Source organism: Oxyura jamaicensis, chromosome 3 (assembly GCF_011077185.1).
Source record: "Oxyura jamaicensis isolate SHBP4307 breed ruddy duck chromosome 3, BPBGC_Ojam_1.0, whole genome shotgun sequence".
Classification (NCBI taxonomy): domain Eukaryota; kingdom Metazoa; phylum Chordata; class Aves; order Anseriformes; family Anatidae; genus Oxyura; species Oxyura jamaicensis.
In genome coordinates, this window is record NC_048895.1 from 118,207,442 (window position 1) to 118,221,701 (window position 14,260).

Consider the following 14,260-nt stretch of genomic DNA (forward strand, 5'->3'; position numbering starts at 1 on the left):
CCCCCCCCCGGGCCCCAAGCCTGGCCCCAAGCGGCTCCTGGCCCTGACCCTCCTCACCTCCCCCGCCCCACGCTCCCAGGGCCTGAGCCGAACACCGCCCAGCCGCACCCCGACAGCACCAGCCTCGGGAGACCCCCGCCCCCCCCCCGGCCCCGGCCCCAAGAGCCCCCCAGCCCCGGCCCCAGCCGCACCTGATCTCGTTGACGCGCGGCAGCGGGTGCATCACCACCATCTTCTCCTTGGCCCTTGTCATGCTGTGCGGCGTCAGGACGAACTGCCCGAAGCACTGCAGGGACAGCCCTCAGCACCATGCCCAGGCACAGCCCCGGCCCCCGCCCCGGCCCCACACTCACGGCCTCGTACTCCTCGGCAGACTCGAAGCGCTCCTTCTGGATGCGGGTCACGTAGAGCACGTCGGTGTCTGGCAGCGCCTCCTCGATGCTCCCGAACTCCTCCTGGGGGCAGCGCTGTCAGGGGGGCTGGGAGGGGGTGCACCCCCCCAGCCCCACCACCCCCCGTTCCTCACCTGCTTGATGCCCTTGGAGGCCACAAAGGTGGTGATGTCAGCCGGCATACGGAGGCTGGGGGGCGTCACGTAGCGCAGGTTGACGCGGTACTGGGTGAGCAGGCGGGCCAGGGAGTGCACCGTGCGCCCGTGCTTCAGGTCGCCCACCATGGTGATCTGCGGGGACCGGTCAGCACAGCGCCGCAGGGCCCGCACCCGCAGCCCCCCGCCCCGCGGCACCTCACCGTCATGCCGTTGACAGTGCCCAGCTCCTCCCGGATGGTGAAGATGTCCAGCAGCGCCTGCGTGGGGTGCTCCCCCACCCCGTCCCCGGCGTTGATCACGGGCTTGCGGCAGTGCTTGGCAGCCAGCTGGAGCACAGGCAAGGCTGAGCGCGGGCAGGACCTGCCCCTGCACCCAGCGGGGAACACGGCACAGCCCTGCCCCGCAGAGTGGGGCACAGCCCCGGCCCTCGGGGCAGGACAGGGCCCCGCAGCCCCCCAGGCCCGCTTACCTCGACAGCACCTGGCTGGGGGTGCCGCAGCACCAGCACGTCGGCGTAGCAGCACATGGTCTGCACCGAGTCAGCCAGCGACTCGCCCTTCTGCACCGAGGACGTGGCTTCGGAGAAGGACACCACGGAGCCGCCCAGGCGGCACATGGCCGCCGCGAAGGAGCTGCTGGTCCGCGTGCTCGCCTCGTAGAACATGGACGCCATCACCTTGCCCTGCGGGGCCACGGTGTCAGCACGGGGAGCACAGCAGGGGGGCACGGGGCACCCACGGTCCTGCTCCCAGCTCACCTTGAGGATGTCCAGGCTCCGCTCCTTCTGCACCAGCATGCGCAGGGTGTGCGCCACGTTGAAGAGATGCGACATCTGCGAGGAGAGGGGACTCAGCGGGGGCGGGCAGGGCGCACCCCGTGGCACTGAACCCCCCATGCCCACGGCCTCCCAGCACCAGCACCCGCCCCCAGCCTGGGCACCTGCTCCTTGGAGAACTGCCGGACGGAGAGGATGTGCTGCCCGACGAGGGGGTGCAGCAGCGGGGAGGTCTGGAAGTGGGGAACACCCTGGGGGGATGCCTGGCGCGGGAAGGGTCCCGGCGGGTACACGTGGCTGTCCTGAATCGCAGCTGGATCTGTGGCACCAAGAACAAGCGGTCAGCCCACGCGGGCGGCCACGCTGCGGCCCCCAGAGCCCCCCACTGCCGGGTGTCCCCCACCCCCCGGTTCCCCCACAGCACTCACCTGCCTCCGCTGCCTTCCTGCCGGCCTTTTCTCGGGCGTCCTCAGCTGGGGCAGGAGAGGGGAACAGCAGCGTTAGAGGGCGGTGGGCTGTGACAGCCCTGCCCTGCGTTGCGGGGGTGTTTCCAGCACGGTGCAGCGCTCCTGGCACCCTCACTGCCGTCCTCAGCAGCACTGGGTGAAGGCGCCACGGGCCGACACCAGGGTGATAGCTGCCTGAGACGTGAGGCCAAACCCCAGCACTGCGCCCCACACGCGCCTCCCACGGACCCCAATCGGACGCAGCCCCAATCACACTGGCAAGCGTGGGGTCCCCGAGGTGCCGTGCGGGCTGGGGCCGGGGCAGGAGGGGAGCAGGCGGGCGCCGCCGTGCCCCGTCCCAGGGACCCGGCCCCACCACGGGGTGAGAGACGGGGCCGTGCCGGGGCGGCACAGGCAGCCCGGGGCCGGCGCGGCACCTGGGGGAGGGGATGCACTCATCGGCTGCGGTTAGTGCCATTAGCGCGGCCACGTCTCATTGTCTGAGTGAGTCCCCCCCCAACATTACCGGTGCCTCGGGCGCCCGGGCGGTGCGTGGCTCCCAGCCTCCGGAACGCTGAACGGGACACAAGGGCAGGCATCAGCGGGGCACCTGGCCGCGGCCCCGGCCCCGACACGGCGGCTCGCTCGCTGCCCCGCCGCCCCCCCGCCCGCCGCGCCGCTCCCCTCACCTGGCAGCCCGGGGTCGGAGGCGCGGTGGATGCGGGGCGGGAGGTGGAAGCGCCCCTCGCCCACGGGGCCGGCCCGGCGGGGGCTGGAGGCTCGGCCGCGCAGCGTCTCGCCCACCCCTGCATGCCTGGGCCGCTCGGGGGTCTGCGGGGAGAGGCCGAGCTGGAGCCGGGGCCGGGCAGGGCCCCCCCAGCCTGCCGCGCGCCGTTACCTTCACGCTGTCCTTGGAGGGGGCCGTGTGTGGCACGGGCACGGCTCCCAGGGGCCACTTCCTCACGTCCTGCCCGTAGCCAGGGGGCACCAGCACCTGCAGCCACAGCGGGTGAGGGGAGGGTGCTCGGTGACCCCCCCTGGGTGCGGGGGAGCAGCACCGAGGAGCAGCGCAGGGGCCTCACCTGCCCGTCGATGTAGGCGACTTCCCCGCGCAGCACCACCCGTCGCACCGTCCCCTTCACCTTCATGCCCTCGAAGGGCGTCCAGCGGGCCTTGGAGAAGGCCGTGCGTTTGGGGATGACCCACTCCTGCTCCAGGTCCACCTGCCGGGAGAACATGTCAGAGGTGCTGGGGGCAGACCGGGGGGGGGGCAGCGGGGCAGGGACCCACCTCCACGTAGGTGTCCTCCTGCGCTGGCAGCCCAAAGATCTTGCGGGGGTTCTCGTAGAGGCGCTGGACAATGTCCTCCACGGTGAGGCGTCCCTCGGACACGGCCGTCAGCAGCAGCGGCAGCATGGTCTCCAGGCCTGGGTAGCCAGGGGGTGGCTCCAGCCCCTGCTTCTCCTCCAGCGTGTGCGGGGCTGCGAGAGGGAGCCAGTCAGCACGGGACTGGGACGGGGCTGCAATGCCTGGCCCCACGAGGACACACTGCCGTCCCCACCCCACGTCCCCGGTCCCTCAGGGCTAACCGTGGTCCGTGGCGAAGCAGTCGATGGTGTCCATGTTCTCCCAGAGCGCCTCCACGTCCTGCTGGGTGCCCAGCGCCGGCCGCACGGACCCGCAGCCCGCCCCGAGGCGCCCCAGGTCATCCCGGCACAGGAAGAGGTGGTGCGGGGCCACCTCGCACGTCACCGGGACCCCCTTCTGCTTGGCCGCCTTGATGAGGAGGATCTGGGGGAGCCACGGTGAGGGAAGCTCTGCAGCCCCCCGCACCACGTGCCCCAGCACCGAGGGCTGCTCTGACGGGACCCCGGGGCCCTCTGCTCACCTCCTCCCGGCGGGCCACGTGGCAGATGTGCACGGGGCGCTGGTGCAGCTGGGCCACCATCAGGACAGCGGCCACCGTCTGCCTCTCAGCGTGGGCCACGATGGGCAGGTGCCGCGGCCACTGCTCGAAGTGCTGGGGGAGATGGGGCTGGTGGGCACCAGGGGCCCTCGCCAGGCCCCCGCCAGCCCCCGCCACGGCAGCTCACCTCCATCCACAGCGACACGTCGTCCATCCGCAGGCTGGAGAAGGTGTCGTTCAGGTACAGCTTGAGCCCAGCAGCCGCCCCGGCCAGGGGTCCCAGCGAGCTGGCATTGTCCGAGGAAGCACCCAGGAAGAGGGCGAAGTCGCAGCGCGCCCCGGCCTCAGCCAGCTGCGGGCAGTGGGATGTAGCTGGTGCCGGGCAGGGGTTGCCCCCCCCGGCAGCACACGACGAGGGGACGGCGGTGGGGGACGCGGCAGTGCCATCTCCTTACCTTCTGCGCCAGGGCAAAGGAGGTGGCATCGGTGATGGCAGGGCTGGTGTTGGGCATGGCACACACCATAGTGACGCCCCCAGCCAAGGCAGCTGCTGTGCCTGAGGCAAAGTCCTCCTTATGGGTGCCACCCGGCTCGCGGAGGTGCACATGGACGTCGATCAGCCCTGGGGAGCGGGGCAGCATCAGCAGCAGCGGCGCTGGGCAGGGGCCGGTGCGCAGGGACACGGCCGATGCAGGGGACGCCAGCAGCAGACAGGACCGCCCCTGTCCCCAGGGCTGCCCCGGGTACTCCCCTGGCCCCGTGCTGCCCCCAGAGCCCCCAGCCCCACCTACCCGGCAGGCGGATGAGTTTCTGGGACGTCATGCAGTCCACGTGCATCTTGAGCGGGGGGGCGGCCCCGATCTGGCCCAGTGCCTGTGGGAGCAGCAGCTGCCAGGTTAGATGTGTCCTCCAGGGGTGTGTGTGGACAAGGCTCAAACGGGGCCAGGACGAGGGCACCTACTCGAGCCCCAGCCCAGAAGCCGCCCTCCCGCCCATAGCAGAGCCCACGTACATTGCCAGCCCTGCAGCACCCCCGGGGGGCTGCCCCGGCACAGCCCCTGCCTGCCAGCACCCCCAGTGCCCCCCACATCACCTCGTGCCCGGTCCCACCTCCACAAAGAGCTTGGTGCACTTGATGTCGATGATCAGCGGCACCGAGTAGTCGACGGCCAGGCGCCGGGTGCGGTACCCCTTGGTGACGAAGGAGGAAAGACGCCGCCCCCCCGAGTTGCGCATGGAGAGGTTGATGACCATCTCAAAGTGGTTCTCGGCCAGGTAGTCCAGGATGCTGCGCTGCGTCTCACGGGCGCCGGCCTCGCTGCCGTCTGCCTCCTCGAAGTGCCAGTCCACCGCCATCACCTGCCCGCAGCACCCCGTCACAGCCCTGCGCTGCCCCCGGCCCCCCCGCCAGGCCCCGAGCCCCCACCTTGATGCCGTGCTCCGTGTAGAAGTCGGCCGTGCCGAGGCTGGCGTACAGGTTGTAGCCGAGGCTCTCCAGGGTCCGCACCGTGGGCAGCAGCTCGCTCTTGTTCTGCAGCACCACCGCAGCTGGTCAGGGCACTGGGGGGGGGGCCAGGCCCCGCCAGCCCCGTCCCCGCAGCCCCGTCCCCACACACCTTGTAGCTGCCGATGGTCAGCAGGATGTTCTTCTTGGGGATCTTGAAGCCAGTGCTGAGCATGGCCTTCAGGTACGCCTCGCAGCGGTTCTCCCCGAAGCAGGCCACCTCGCCCGTGCTGGTCATCTCCACGCCCAGCACCACGTCCGCGCCCGCCAGGCGCGAGAAGGAGAACTGGGGCACCTGGGGGCGGCAGGGCTCAGCCACCGCCCACACGCGGCCCCCGGCCCCGGCCCTGGCCCCCGCTCACCTTGACGCCAACGATGCCCGTGCCTGTCATGAGCCCCACGGGCTCCACGTCCTCGCCCATGATCACCTGGCTGGCCAGAGCCACCAGGTCCACTCCCAGGGTCTTGGAGACGAAGGGAAAGGAGCGGGACACGCGCACGTTGCACTCGATCACCTTCAGCTGGTCGTCCTGCGGAGAGGGGACGGGTGTGAGGGGCGTCCTGGGGCTGCGGGGGTCCTTGCAGCACCCCTCCCGGCACAGCCCCATCCTCCCCGTCAGAGGTACCTTGGCGATGAGCTGCAGGTTGAAGGGCCCGGTGACCTGCAGCTCCTGCCCGATGGCATGGACGATTGCCTTGATGCGCTCCAGCGTCTTGGGGGTGATGTCCTGAGGGGGTGTCACCAGAGTGGCATCGCCGGAATGCACCCCGGCGTTCTCCACGTGCTCTGAGATGGCAATGGCCACCACCACGCCGTCGCAGGCCACCGCGTCCACGTCGATCTCCTGCGAGCAGGCACACGGTCACCGCCCAGCAAGGCGCCGAGGAAGGACCTGGCTCTCGAGGCGCAGCAGCCACCCCCGGGCTGCAGGAGCCCTGGCCAACCTTGGCCTCCTGGATGAACTTGGAGATGACAACGGGCTGCTCCTTGGACACAGCCACGGCGTTGCTCAGGAACTTCTCCAGGTCGCTGTCCGAGTAGGCCACGTTCATGGCCGCACCGCTCAGCACGTAGGAGGGCCGCACGACGCAGGGGTAGCCCACCTTGCCGCAGAAGTGCTTGGCCGACTGGGGGAGAGGCAGGCACCCTCAGCCGGCGTGCCCAGGGCCCGTCCCCTCGGGCAGCCCGTCACCCCCAGCACCCCCACCTCCATGTCTGAGAGCTCCTTCCAGAGGGGCTGGCTGATGCCGATGGTGTCGAGCAGGCGGGAGAACTTGAAGCGGTTCTCGGCCGAGTCAATGGCCTCCGGGGAGGTGCCCAGGATGCGGCACTGCTGCCGGTGCAGGGCCATGGCAATGTTGTTGGGCAGCTGCCCCCCCATGGACAGGATCACACCCTCGGGGTTCTCCAGCTCATAGATGTCCATCACCACCTGCACGCGGGGCAGGGGGCTGGCTGGGAAGGGGCCGCGGTGGCCCCCATCCCCACTGGCCCCGCAGAGGGCAGGGCCCGGGACGCCCCCCACCCCAGCCCCACAGTGGGCAGGGCCCCAGCCCGCTCACCTCAAAGGAGATCTCGTCGAAGTAGAGGCGGTCGCACATGTCGTAGTCCGTGCTCACTGTCTCGGGGTTGTAGTTCACCATGATCGTCTTGAAACCCATCTGCCGGGTACACAGACGAGGTGAAGCTGAGGACACCCCCACCCCATCCTCTGGCCACGTTTCCCACCGCCCGCCCAGAGACGCCCGTGGGGAGCTGGGGCCCGTCCAACCTTGCGGAGCTCCTGGATGCAGCCCACGGCACACCAGTCGAACTCGACGCTGCTGCCGATGCGGTAAACGCCGGAGCCGATGACCATGACATGGGGCTCGTGGAAGGCCAGGTCGTGCTCGGTGCCGTTGTAGGTCAGGTACAGGTAGTTGGTTTGGGCCGGCCACTCGGCCGCCACGGTATCGATCTGCTTCACCACCGGCAGGATCTTCAGGTCGTGCCGCATCTTCCGTACGGCCAGCTCGGTGCTGCAGGGGGCAGGGTGAGCGCCAGGCTGCAGACCGGCACCTGCAGCAGAGCCAGGGGCCGCCCCAAACCTCACCTGAGCACTGCCAAGGCCACCTGCTTGTCGGAGAAGCCCAGCTGCTTGGCGCGCTGGAGCACAGCGGGCGGCATGGTGCTCTGCTCCTCGCGGTACGCCTCCAGCAGCACCGCGTGGTCCGTGATGTTCTTCATCTTGTGCAGGAACCAGCAGTCAATCTTGGTCAGCTCGTAGAGGCGCTCGATGGAGTAGCCGGCCCGCAGCGCCGCGGCCAGCACAAAGATCCGCTTGTCCGTGGGTGTCTCCAGCTCCTGGCAGGACCGAGGGGTGAGTGGGGCCGGGAGGGCCTGCCCAGCAGCGCAGCCCCCCCCGGCCGACCCACCAGCCTTTCCGCCCCGTTGACCCCAGCACTCACCACATCCGAGGCTGGTTTCACAGTGTGGTCGAAGCCCACGCAGTTCTCGTCCACCATCCTCAGCGCCTTCTGGAAAGCCTCCTCAAAGTTCCTGCCGATGGCCATCACCTCCCCTGCGGAGGGAGCCGTGAGCAGCCGGGACCCGCGCCGTGCCGCCCCGCGCTGCCGGCCCCGCCGTGCTCACCCACGCTCTTCATGGAGCTGCCGATCTTGGTGCTGACGCGCAGGAACTTGCTGAGGTCCCAGCGCGGGATCTTCACCACGCAGTAATCCAGGCTGGGCTCGAAGTTGGCAGTGGTGGAGTTTGTGACCGAGTTCCTGGGGACGGGACAGGAGGGGATGGTGTCAGGAGCCTGCACGCAGGGCCCTCGGGATGTCCAAGGTCTGTTCCCGGTCCCCAGCGGTGACACCGTTACCTGAGGACAGGCAGGGGGATGCCCAGGGCCAGCTTGGCAGCCACGTAAGCCAGGGGGTAGCCGGTGGCCTTACTGGCCAGGGCAGAGCTGCGGGAGAGCCGGGCGTTCACCTCGATGATGTAGTACTGCAAGGAGCAGGCAGGGGGGCTGAGCATTGGACAGGCCCCTCGCAGCCCCCCACCCGCAGCTCAGCTGGGAGGGAGACCACGGAGCTCACACAGGAGGGCAGCGACTGCCACGGGGCAGAGACCACCCGAGGACCGCACAGGTCTGTGCAGCTCCGGGAGAAGACTGGTGGGGAGCCAGGCAAGTGGCCGACACGGCCCAAGGGCAGCAAGGCAAGGCTCAGCCCCGTGGCACGGCACGGGCAGGACCCGGGCCAGGCTCCCCCAGGGATGCCCTGGTGGGCTCAGGGACGGGGCATGCAGGGGGCTGCGCTCACCTGCTCCGACTCGGGGTTCAGTGCAAACTGGATGTTGCACTCGCCCACGATGCCCAGGTGCTGCACCACCTTCACGGCCGTGCGCCGCAGCATGAAGTACTCGGTGTCATTGAGGGTCTGACTGGGCGCCACCACGATGGACTCGCCCGTGTGGATCCCCAGCGGGTCCAGGTTCTCCATGTTGCACACCTGGCAGCAAGGGGTCAATGCGGGTGGCCCCAGCCATCTGTGCTCCCACCCCAGTGCTCCACTGAGCCTCAGAACGGTCCCACCTGACCCCCATCCCCTGGGGACCATCGGGGGCTCCCCGCACAGCCAGGACTTGAACACCAGCCCCTGCGACGCCGCAGTGCTGCTGGCCCCCAGAGCACAGCAGGGCACCCGTCCTGCTGGGCAGGGGCTGTCCCATCAGGAAAGGGGGTGGGAGCCCCCAGGGGTGGGGGCACAGCAGGGAGCCCCTGCCTCCCGTGCCCTGCAGCACCCGCCCCTCCACAACCCCCCGGGGGGCAGGGGGCTCCCCGGCCCCGTCTCATACCGTGACGCAGTTGTTGTAGGCGTCCCGCACCACCTCGTACTCGATCTCCTTCCAGCCCTTCAGGGACTTGTCCACCAGGACCTGGGAGGTGTGGGTGAAGGCCTGGCTCACCAGTGCCACCAGCTCCTCCCGGCTGTTGGCGAAGCCGGAGCCCAGGCCCCCGAGGGCATACGCGGAGCGCACCAGCACCGGGTACCCGAGCCGCTCGGCTGCTGCCTGTGCCTGGGGAGGGCAGCGACACCAACAGCAGGGGGTCAGCACCCTGCCAGGGTGCTGACCCCCATCCTGCCCCCAGCTCCATCCTTCCCCACGACCACCCCACCGTGCCCCCAGACCTGCTCCAGGGAGGCAGCGGCCTCGCTGGGCGCCACGTGCTCCCCGATCTCCTCCATCTTTTCTACAAAGACTTTGCGATCCTCCGTCATCTCGATGGAGGCGACGGGGGTGCCCAGCACCCGCACGCGGTACCGCTCCAGCACCCCAGCCTTGGTGAGCTCCACGCCGCAGTTGAGGGCCGTCTGCCCCCCGAAAGTCAGCAGCACCCCGTCGGGGCGCTCATTCCGGATCACCTGGGGGTGCAGTGAGCAATCAGTGGGGCTGCACCCTCCAGCTCCCTCCATTGCCCTGCTGCCCCCCAGGCAGCGCTCCACCACCCAGAGACCCCCAGGCAGCCCCTCAGATGCCCTCTTACCCCGACAGACCCCCAGCTCCCTGTCCTCATGGCCCCCAGCCCCGCAATGCTCACCTGGGTGACGTACTCGGGGGTGATGGGCAGGAAGTACACCTTGTCTGCCAGCCCCTTGGAGGTCTGCACCGTGGCGATGTTGGGGTTGATCAGCACCGTCTGGATGTTCTCCTCCTTCAGCGCTTTGATGGCCTGGGGGAGCGGCAGGCTCACAGCTCACAGCCTGGGCCCGCCGCCCCGTGCCCACCCCAGCCCCCGGCGGGGCACTCACCTGCGACCCCGAGTAGTCAAACTCTCCTGCCTGCCCGATGGAGAGGCCGCCAGAGCCCAGGATCAGCACCTTGCGGGGCCGGGCGGGCTCCTGCCCTGCAGCCGGCGCCTCGCTGTACGCCAGCCAGTCCTGCAGGTGCTGCCGCACTGCAGGGGACGGGACGGGGGGTGCTGTGAGCCCCACGAGGCTGCACCCCCAGGCACAGCCCCAGCCCCACAGCCCCGCACATCACTACCACGGCCCGCAGCCCCTCTGCCCCTGGGCCCCAGCCTCGGACCCCGCACACAGCCCCGCAGATGTGACCGCAGCCCCCACACAGCCCCAGCCCCAGCATCCAGCTCTGCCCCACAGCCCCCAGCACAGCACCCCTCGTGCAGCGCATCCCAGGCACTGGGGGCTCGGTAGCACCCTCGTGCCCCACACCCACCTGTTCTGGCACTGCCATCCCCCCGCTGCAGGTCCCGTGCTGCCTCCACGAAGACATCAAAGAGTCCCTCCAGGTCCGTGGGGCCGGCGCGGTGCTCAGGGTGGAACTGGACACTGCAGGGGGAGGTCAGGCAGGGCACGGCCCTGCACCCCAGCCCCACACAGGGGCCATCCCCCGCTCTCTCCCCGTGCCCACCTGAAGAAGGGCTTGTGCTCGTGCACGAGGCCCTCGTTGGAGCGGTCGTTGGCGTTGGTGAAGAGCGGGGCCCAGCCGGGTGGCAGGCTGCCCGCCTCCACCGCGAAGCCGTGGTTCTGCGCCGTGATGAAGCAGCGCCCCGTGTCCTCGTGCAGGCAGGGCTGGTTGTGCCCACGGTTCCCGTACCTGGAGCAGGGGCGCAGGGCGTCAGGCACCCCCAGGCGGCCAGGACCCTGCACCGGCTGCCTGCCCACCCCCAGACTCCTCTCACTTCATCTTGTAGGTGTGGGCACCAATGGCCAAGGCGATCAGCTGGTGCCCCAGGCAGACCCCGAAGACGGGCTTGGGCTGGGGGGCCCCCAGCACGCTGCGCAGGTTGGCCACTGTCTGCTGGCAGAGCTGCGGGTCCCCAGGGCCGTTGCTGATGAAAAGCCCATCAAAGTCTGTGCCCAGACAGAAGCAGAGTCACAGAGGGGAAACCAGCCCCTGTGGATCACAGAGGGATCACCCCAGGCCCTACCCAGCAGCCCAACAGAGATGCAGCCCAAGTGCACCACCTCACCAACTCCCAAAGAGGGTTGCACGGAGGTATCCCGGACCCACAGACCACAACCCCACTCACAATCATGACGTCCCAGCCCCACACCCACCACGTCTCATGCAGGATCCCAAACAAACCACTGTCCCCCATGACCTCAAGGCATGATGATACTGAGGTGCCCAAGCTCCCTGTCATGGGGCACAATGTGGTTCCCCAATGCTCCCAGCACCAGCCAAGGAGACAACCCCTGCTCCGGATCCCACCCTCCCCTTTGCAGGGCCCTGGGAGCCCCCGGCTGGGCCCACCCCACCTGCGGTGTCCAGCGGATGGTCCCAGGGAACCACGGTGACGGCCGCCCCCCGCTCGCACAGGCACCGGACCTGGTTGTACTTGAGGCCGCAGTCGACTGCGGTGATCCGCAGGGATCCGCCCGGGTTGAACACGCGGGGTGTCTGCAGGGAAGGTGAGTGCGGGGACCAGACGATCGCCCACACCCCCTCCCAGCCTGGGGCTGGCCCTCTGCTGCAAGGAGCCCCGCAGCCCCAGCTCAGCACCAGGCACCCAGATCCCCCGACCATTCACACCCGTGCCCCCTGGCCATACCTTCAGTGACACCTCCTGGACGAGATGCCGCTTGTTGGGGTCCTCAAAGGAGAGGCTTGTCTCAAGGGTCTCATCTGGCACCAGCTTCCCCAGCAGCGTGCCCTTCTCACGGATCTTCTTTGTTAGGGCCCGAGTATCCACCCCTGCAGAAGGGCCATGAGACACGGCCGTGCGGCCCCATCCCACCCCGAGCAGGACCCCATGCTCCAGCATCTTCACCACTCCAACACTGGGTGGAGCCCTGGGGAGCAAATCCCAGTGCAGAGACAGGTCTGGTCCCAGACTCGCTGCCCCAGCACCCTAGGTGCCCCCCAGCTCCACCCCTGCCCCTGGACCCGACCCTGCAGCCCCCAGCCCCACCTGCCAGACCAGGGATGTTCTGCTCCTTGAGCCACTGGTGAAGGGAGCAGGACGCACTCCAGTGGCTAGGGGTCTCCGAGCACTCGCCCACCACCAAGGCAGCCACGTGGATCTTGCTGGACTCGAACCACTGTAGGAACAGAGTGTGAGCACGGCCGGGATCGTGGCCACCAGCCCAGGAGAGGCCCCCTGCACCCCGTGAGTGCCCAACCTGGCCACCCTGTGGGGCACCATGGGACAGCTACAGCCCAGAGCTGTGGGAGTCCTAAGAGACAAGGCCCCCCAGCCCTACCCACGTGGCCAGGGCACCCTGGCAGCATTGGCACCATCCCTGTCTCACCCCACACCCAGACCAGTAAGGTTGAGGCTCGGTGTGGCTGATGTCATGGTCCTTGGGAGCCCCAGGACAGGGCAGGCAGACCCCAAGTGCTGCTGGACCACAGCCCCCTGCCTGGAGGCCAACACAGCCGTGGAACTCCTCAGCACAGGGCAGATGTGGTGTGGGACAGCACCACCACATCCCACCCTGTGGGACGGGGACTCTGGACCCCAGGAGCAGAGCCTGACAGAGCCCCAGCAGGGACGGACCCACGCGTCTCCAGCACAGCAAGGACTGCCAGCAGTGTGAGTGAGGCTGGGGACATCTGACCCAGCAGCGCAGGAGGGGGCCCAGGGGCAGCGCAGCGGGGCCTGAGGCGGACACGGAGCTGCTGCAGCGGGGCCTGGACTCTGTCCTGGGGGCAGGGGCGGCTGAGTGGCTGGAAAGGGCCCGGGGACCTTGAGCTGCTCGGCCCCCCAGCCCCAGGGGCAGGGACCCCCACTCTGCACATGGAGCTGGCCCAGGGAGCAGCACCCAGCCCCACAGCGCCTCGGTCCAGGAGCACAGGGGTGCTCCAGCTCCCGCTCCCTGCCCAGCGCTGGGTGCCCGCGGCATCGCGGCACAACCTCCGCCTGCCACGTGCCGCCGCGCCCCAACGCGTGCCCGTGGGCGGCCAAGTTTGGCAGCAGCGCTGGCAGCGCCCCAGGAGGCGGCCGTGCCCTCACCCGGCTCAGCCCGAAGGGGTCGGCCTCGTCGCGGGGCACGCCGTAGTTGCCGACGAGCGGGTAGGTGAGCACCAGGATCTGGGCCCGGTACGAGGGGTCGGTCAGCGCCTCGGGGTAGCCCACCACGCCGGTCTGGAACACTGCGGGGACAGCACAGCCCGAGCCGTGGCGGCGGGTCCCGGCCGCTACCGGACCCCCGCGGCACCGCACCGCGCCCCCACGTCCCGCGAGCCCCGACCCGGCCCCGGCACCCCTCGGCCAGGGCCATCGCCGCCGGGGGAGGCGGGAGCGGGGGGAGATGGGACGGGACGGGGCGGCCCCGGGAGCTCACCGGCCCCGCTCCCGGGCTGGGCAGCCCCCGCCGGGAGGGGAGCGGAGCGCGGCCCCGGCCCGGCCGCACTCACCGACTTCCCCGGCGGCGGCGGCAGCGGCCCCGAAGGCGCGGCCGCGCAGCACCGACCCGTCCTGCAGCACCAGGCGGCCCATGGCGGCTCCACGTGCGCTCCGGCGGCGGCGGCAGCACCGAGCCAGGCGCGTGCAGCGCGGCGGCAGCGGCGGCGCGGAGGATCCGGGGAGGAGCCGGGGCGGGACGGGACGGGGCGGGACGGCCCCCGGCGGCGGGGCGGCGCCGCTGCACCTGGAGCACCTGGCGGCCGGGGGCGCCCGCGGGGCACGGGGGGCGCAGAGGGCCCGGGGCCTGCGCGGAAACGCGGGGCCGGAGGGCGGGGAGGTGGTTCCGCGCGGCGCCTCCCCCGGCCGGGACCGCCCGCCCTGGGCCGCGCCGCCGGGAGGGAGCGGTCACGAGTGGGGAAGCGGCGGGGGCCCGCCAGGGGGAGGTGGACACGGCCCCGGGACCGTGGGCGGAAACAGAGCGAGGCCTCCGAAGGCAGAGCCCAGCACTCTAAGAGAGGATGGAGGCAAAACATAACGGAACACAAAAAACAGTACAGAAGCCTTATAAAAAACACGTAACTTCAAATATAATAACACCAACAAACATCAGAGCTCTAACTTTGGAACCGCAGAACCAGGGGAGAGCGCGAACGCAGTCCCCCACTACCACAAATTATGCAGTCGAGTTTCCCGCATTTGGGGAAATCGCAGGGGTCAGC

General features: G+C 69.9%; 1 protein-coding gene across 2 annotated transcripts in view; it reads right to left on the minus strand.

Annotated features, from left to right (window-relative positions):
• CAD (carbamoyl-phosphate synthetase 2, aspartate transcarbamylase, and dihydroorotase) overlaps nt 1-13,733 on the minus strand; it is a 14,128-nt gene extending 395 nt beyond the window's left edge. Inside the window, exons 1-44 of one of the 2 annotated variants that reach the window (XM_035321478.1) lie at nt 13,553-13,733; nt 13,149-13,288; nt 12,105-12,234; nt 11,745-11,887; nt 11,452-11,593; nt 10,872-11,043; nt 10,601-10,786; nt 10,406-10,518; nt 9,979-10,124; nt 9,768-9,899; nt 9,358-9,591; nt 9,023-9,244; nt 8,488-8,676; nt 8,046-8,170; nt 7,814-7,947; nt 7,630-7,742; nt 7,275-7,525; nt 6,954-7,200; nt 6,745-6,843; nt 6,390-6,614; nt 6,127-6,309; nt 5,808-6,026; nt 5,544-5,711; nt 5,294-5,476; nt 5,104-5,208; nt 4,788-5,036; nt 4,469-4,550; nt 4,133-4,299; nt 3,865-4,029; nt 3,660-3,791; nt 3,361-3,562; nt 3,062-3,252; nt 2,854-2,994; nt 2,670-2,765; nt 2,461-2,602; nt 2,298-2,345; nt 1,754-1,798; nt 1,490-1,644; nt 1,308-1,382; nt 1,020-1,232; nt 751-876; nt 527-682; nt 354-455; nt 192-286 (exon numbers count right to left, since the gene is read on the minus strand). In XM_035321478.1, the coding sequence (XP_035177369.1) occupies nt 192-286; nt 354-455; nt 527-682; nt 751-876; nt 1,020-1,232; nt 1,308-1,382; nt 1,490-1,644; nt 1,754-1,798; nt 2,298-2,345; nt 2,461-2,602; nt 2,670-2,765; nt 2,854-2,994; nt 3,062-3,252; nt 3,361-3,562; nt 3,660-3,791; nt 3,865-4,029; nt 4,133-4,299; nt 4,469-4,550; nt 4,788-5,036; nt 5,104-5,208; nt 5,294-5,476; nt 5,544-5,711; nt 5,808-6,026; nt 6,127-6,309; nt 6,390-6,614; nt 6,745-6,843; nt 6,954-7,200; nt 7,275-7,525; nt 7,630-7,742; nt 7,814-7,947; nt 8,046-8,170; nt 8,488-8,676; nt 9,023-9,244; nt 9,358-9,591; nt 9,768-9,899; nt 9,979-10,124; nt 10,406-10,518; nt 10,601-10,786; nt 10,872-11,043; nt 11,452-11,593; nt 11,745-11,887; nt 12,105-12,234; nt 13,149-13,288; nt 13,553-13,634 (6,665 nt within the window). In that variant the 5' untranslated portion in view covers nt 13,635-13,733. The remainder of the gene's footprint in view (nt 1-191; nt 287-353; nt 456-526; nt 683-750; nt 877-1,019; nt 1,233-1,307; nt 1,383-1,489; nt 1,645-1,753; nt 1,799-2,297; nt 2,346-2,460; nt 2,603-2,669; nt 2,766-2,853; nt 2,995-3,061; nt 3,253-3,360; nt 3,563-3,659; nt 3,792-3,864; nt 4,030-4,132; nt 4,300-4,468; nt 4,551-4,787; nt 5,037-5,103; nt 5,209-5,293; nt 5,477-5,543; nt 5,712-5,807; nt 6,027-6,126; nt 6,310-6,389; nt 6,615-6,744; nt 6,844-6,953; nt 7,201-7,274; nt 7,526-7,629; nt 7,743-7,813; nt 7,948-8,045; nt 8,171-8,487; nt 8,677-9,022; nt 9,245-9,357; nt 9,592-9,767; nt 9,900-9,978; nt 10,125-10,405; nt 10,519-10,600; nt 10,787-10,871; nt 11,044-11,451; nt 11,594-11,744; nt 11,888-12,104; nt 12,235-13,148; nt 13,289-13,552) is intronic. The other variant, XM_035321479.1, reaches the window with a different exon arrangement.
• Between the last annotated feature and the right edge of the window lie 527 nt (nt 13,734-14,260).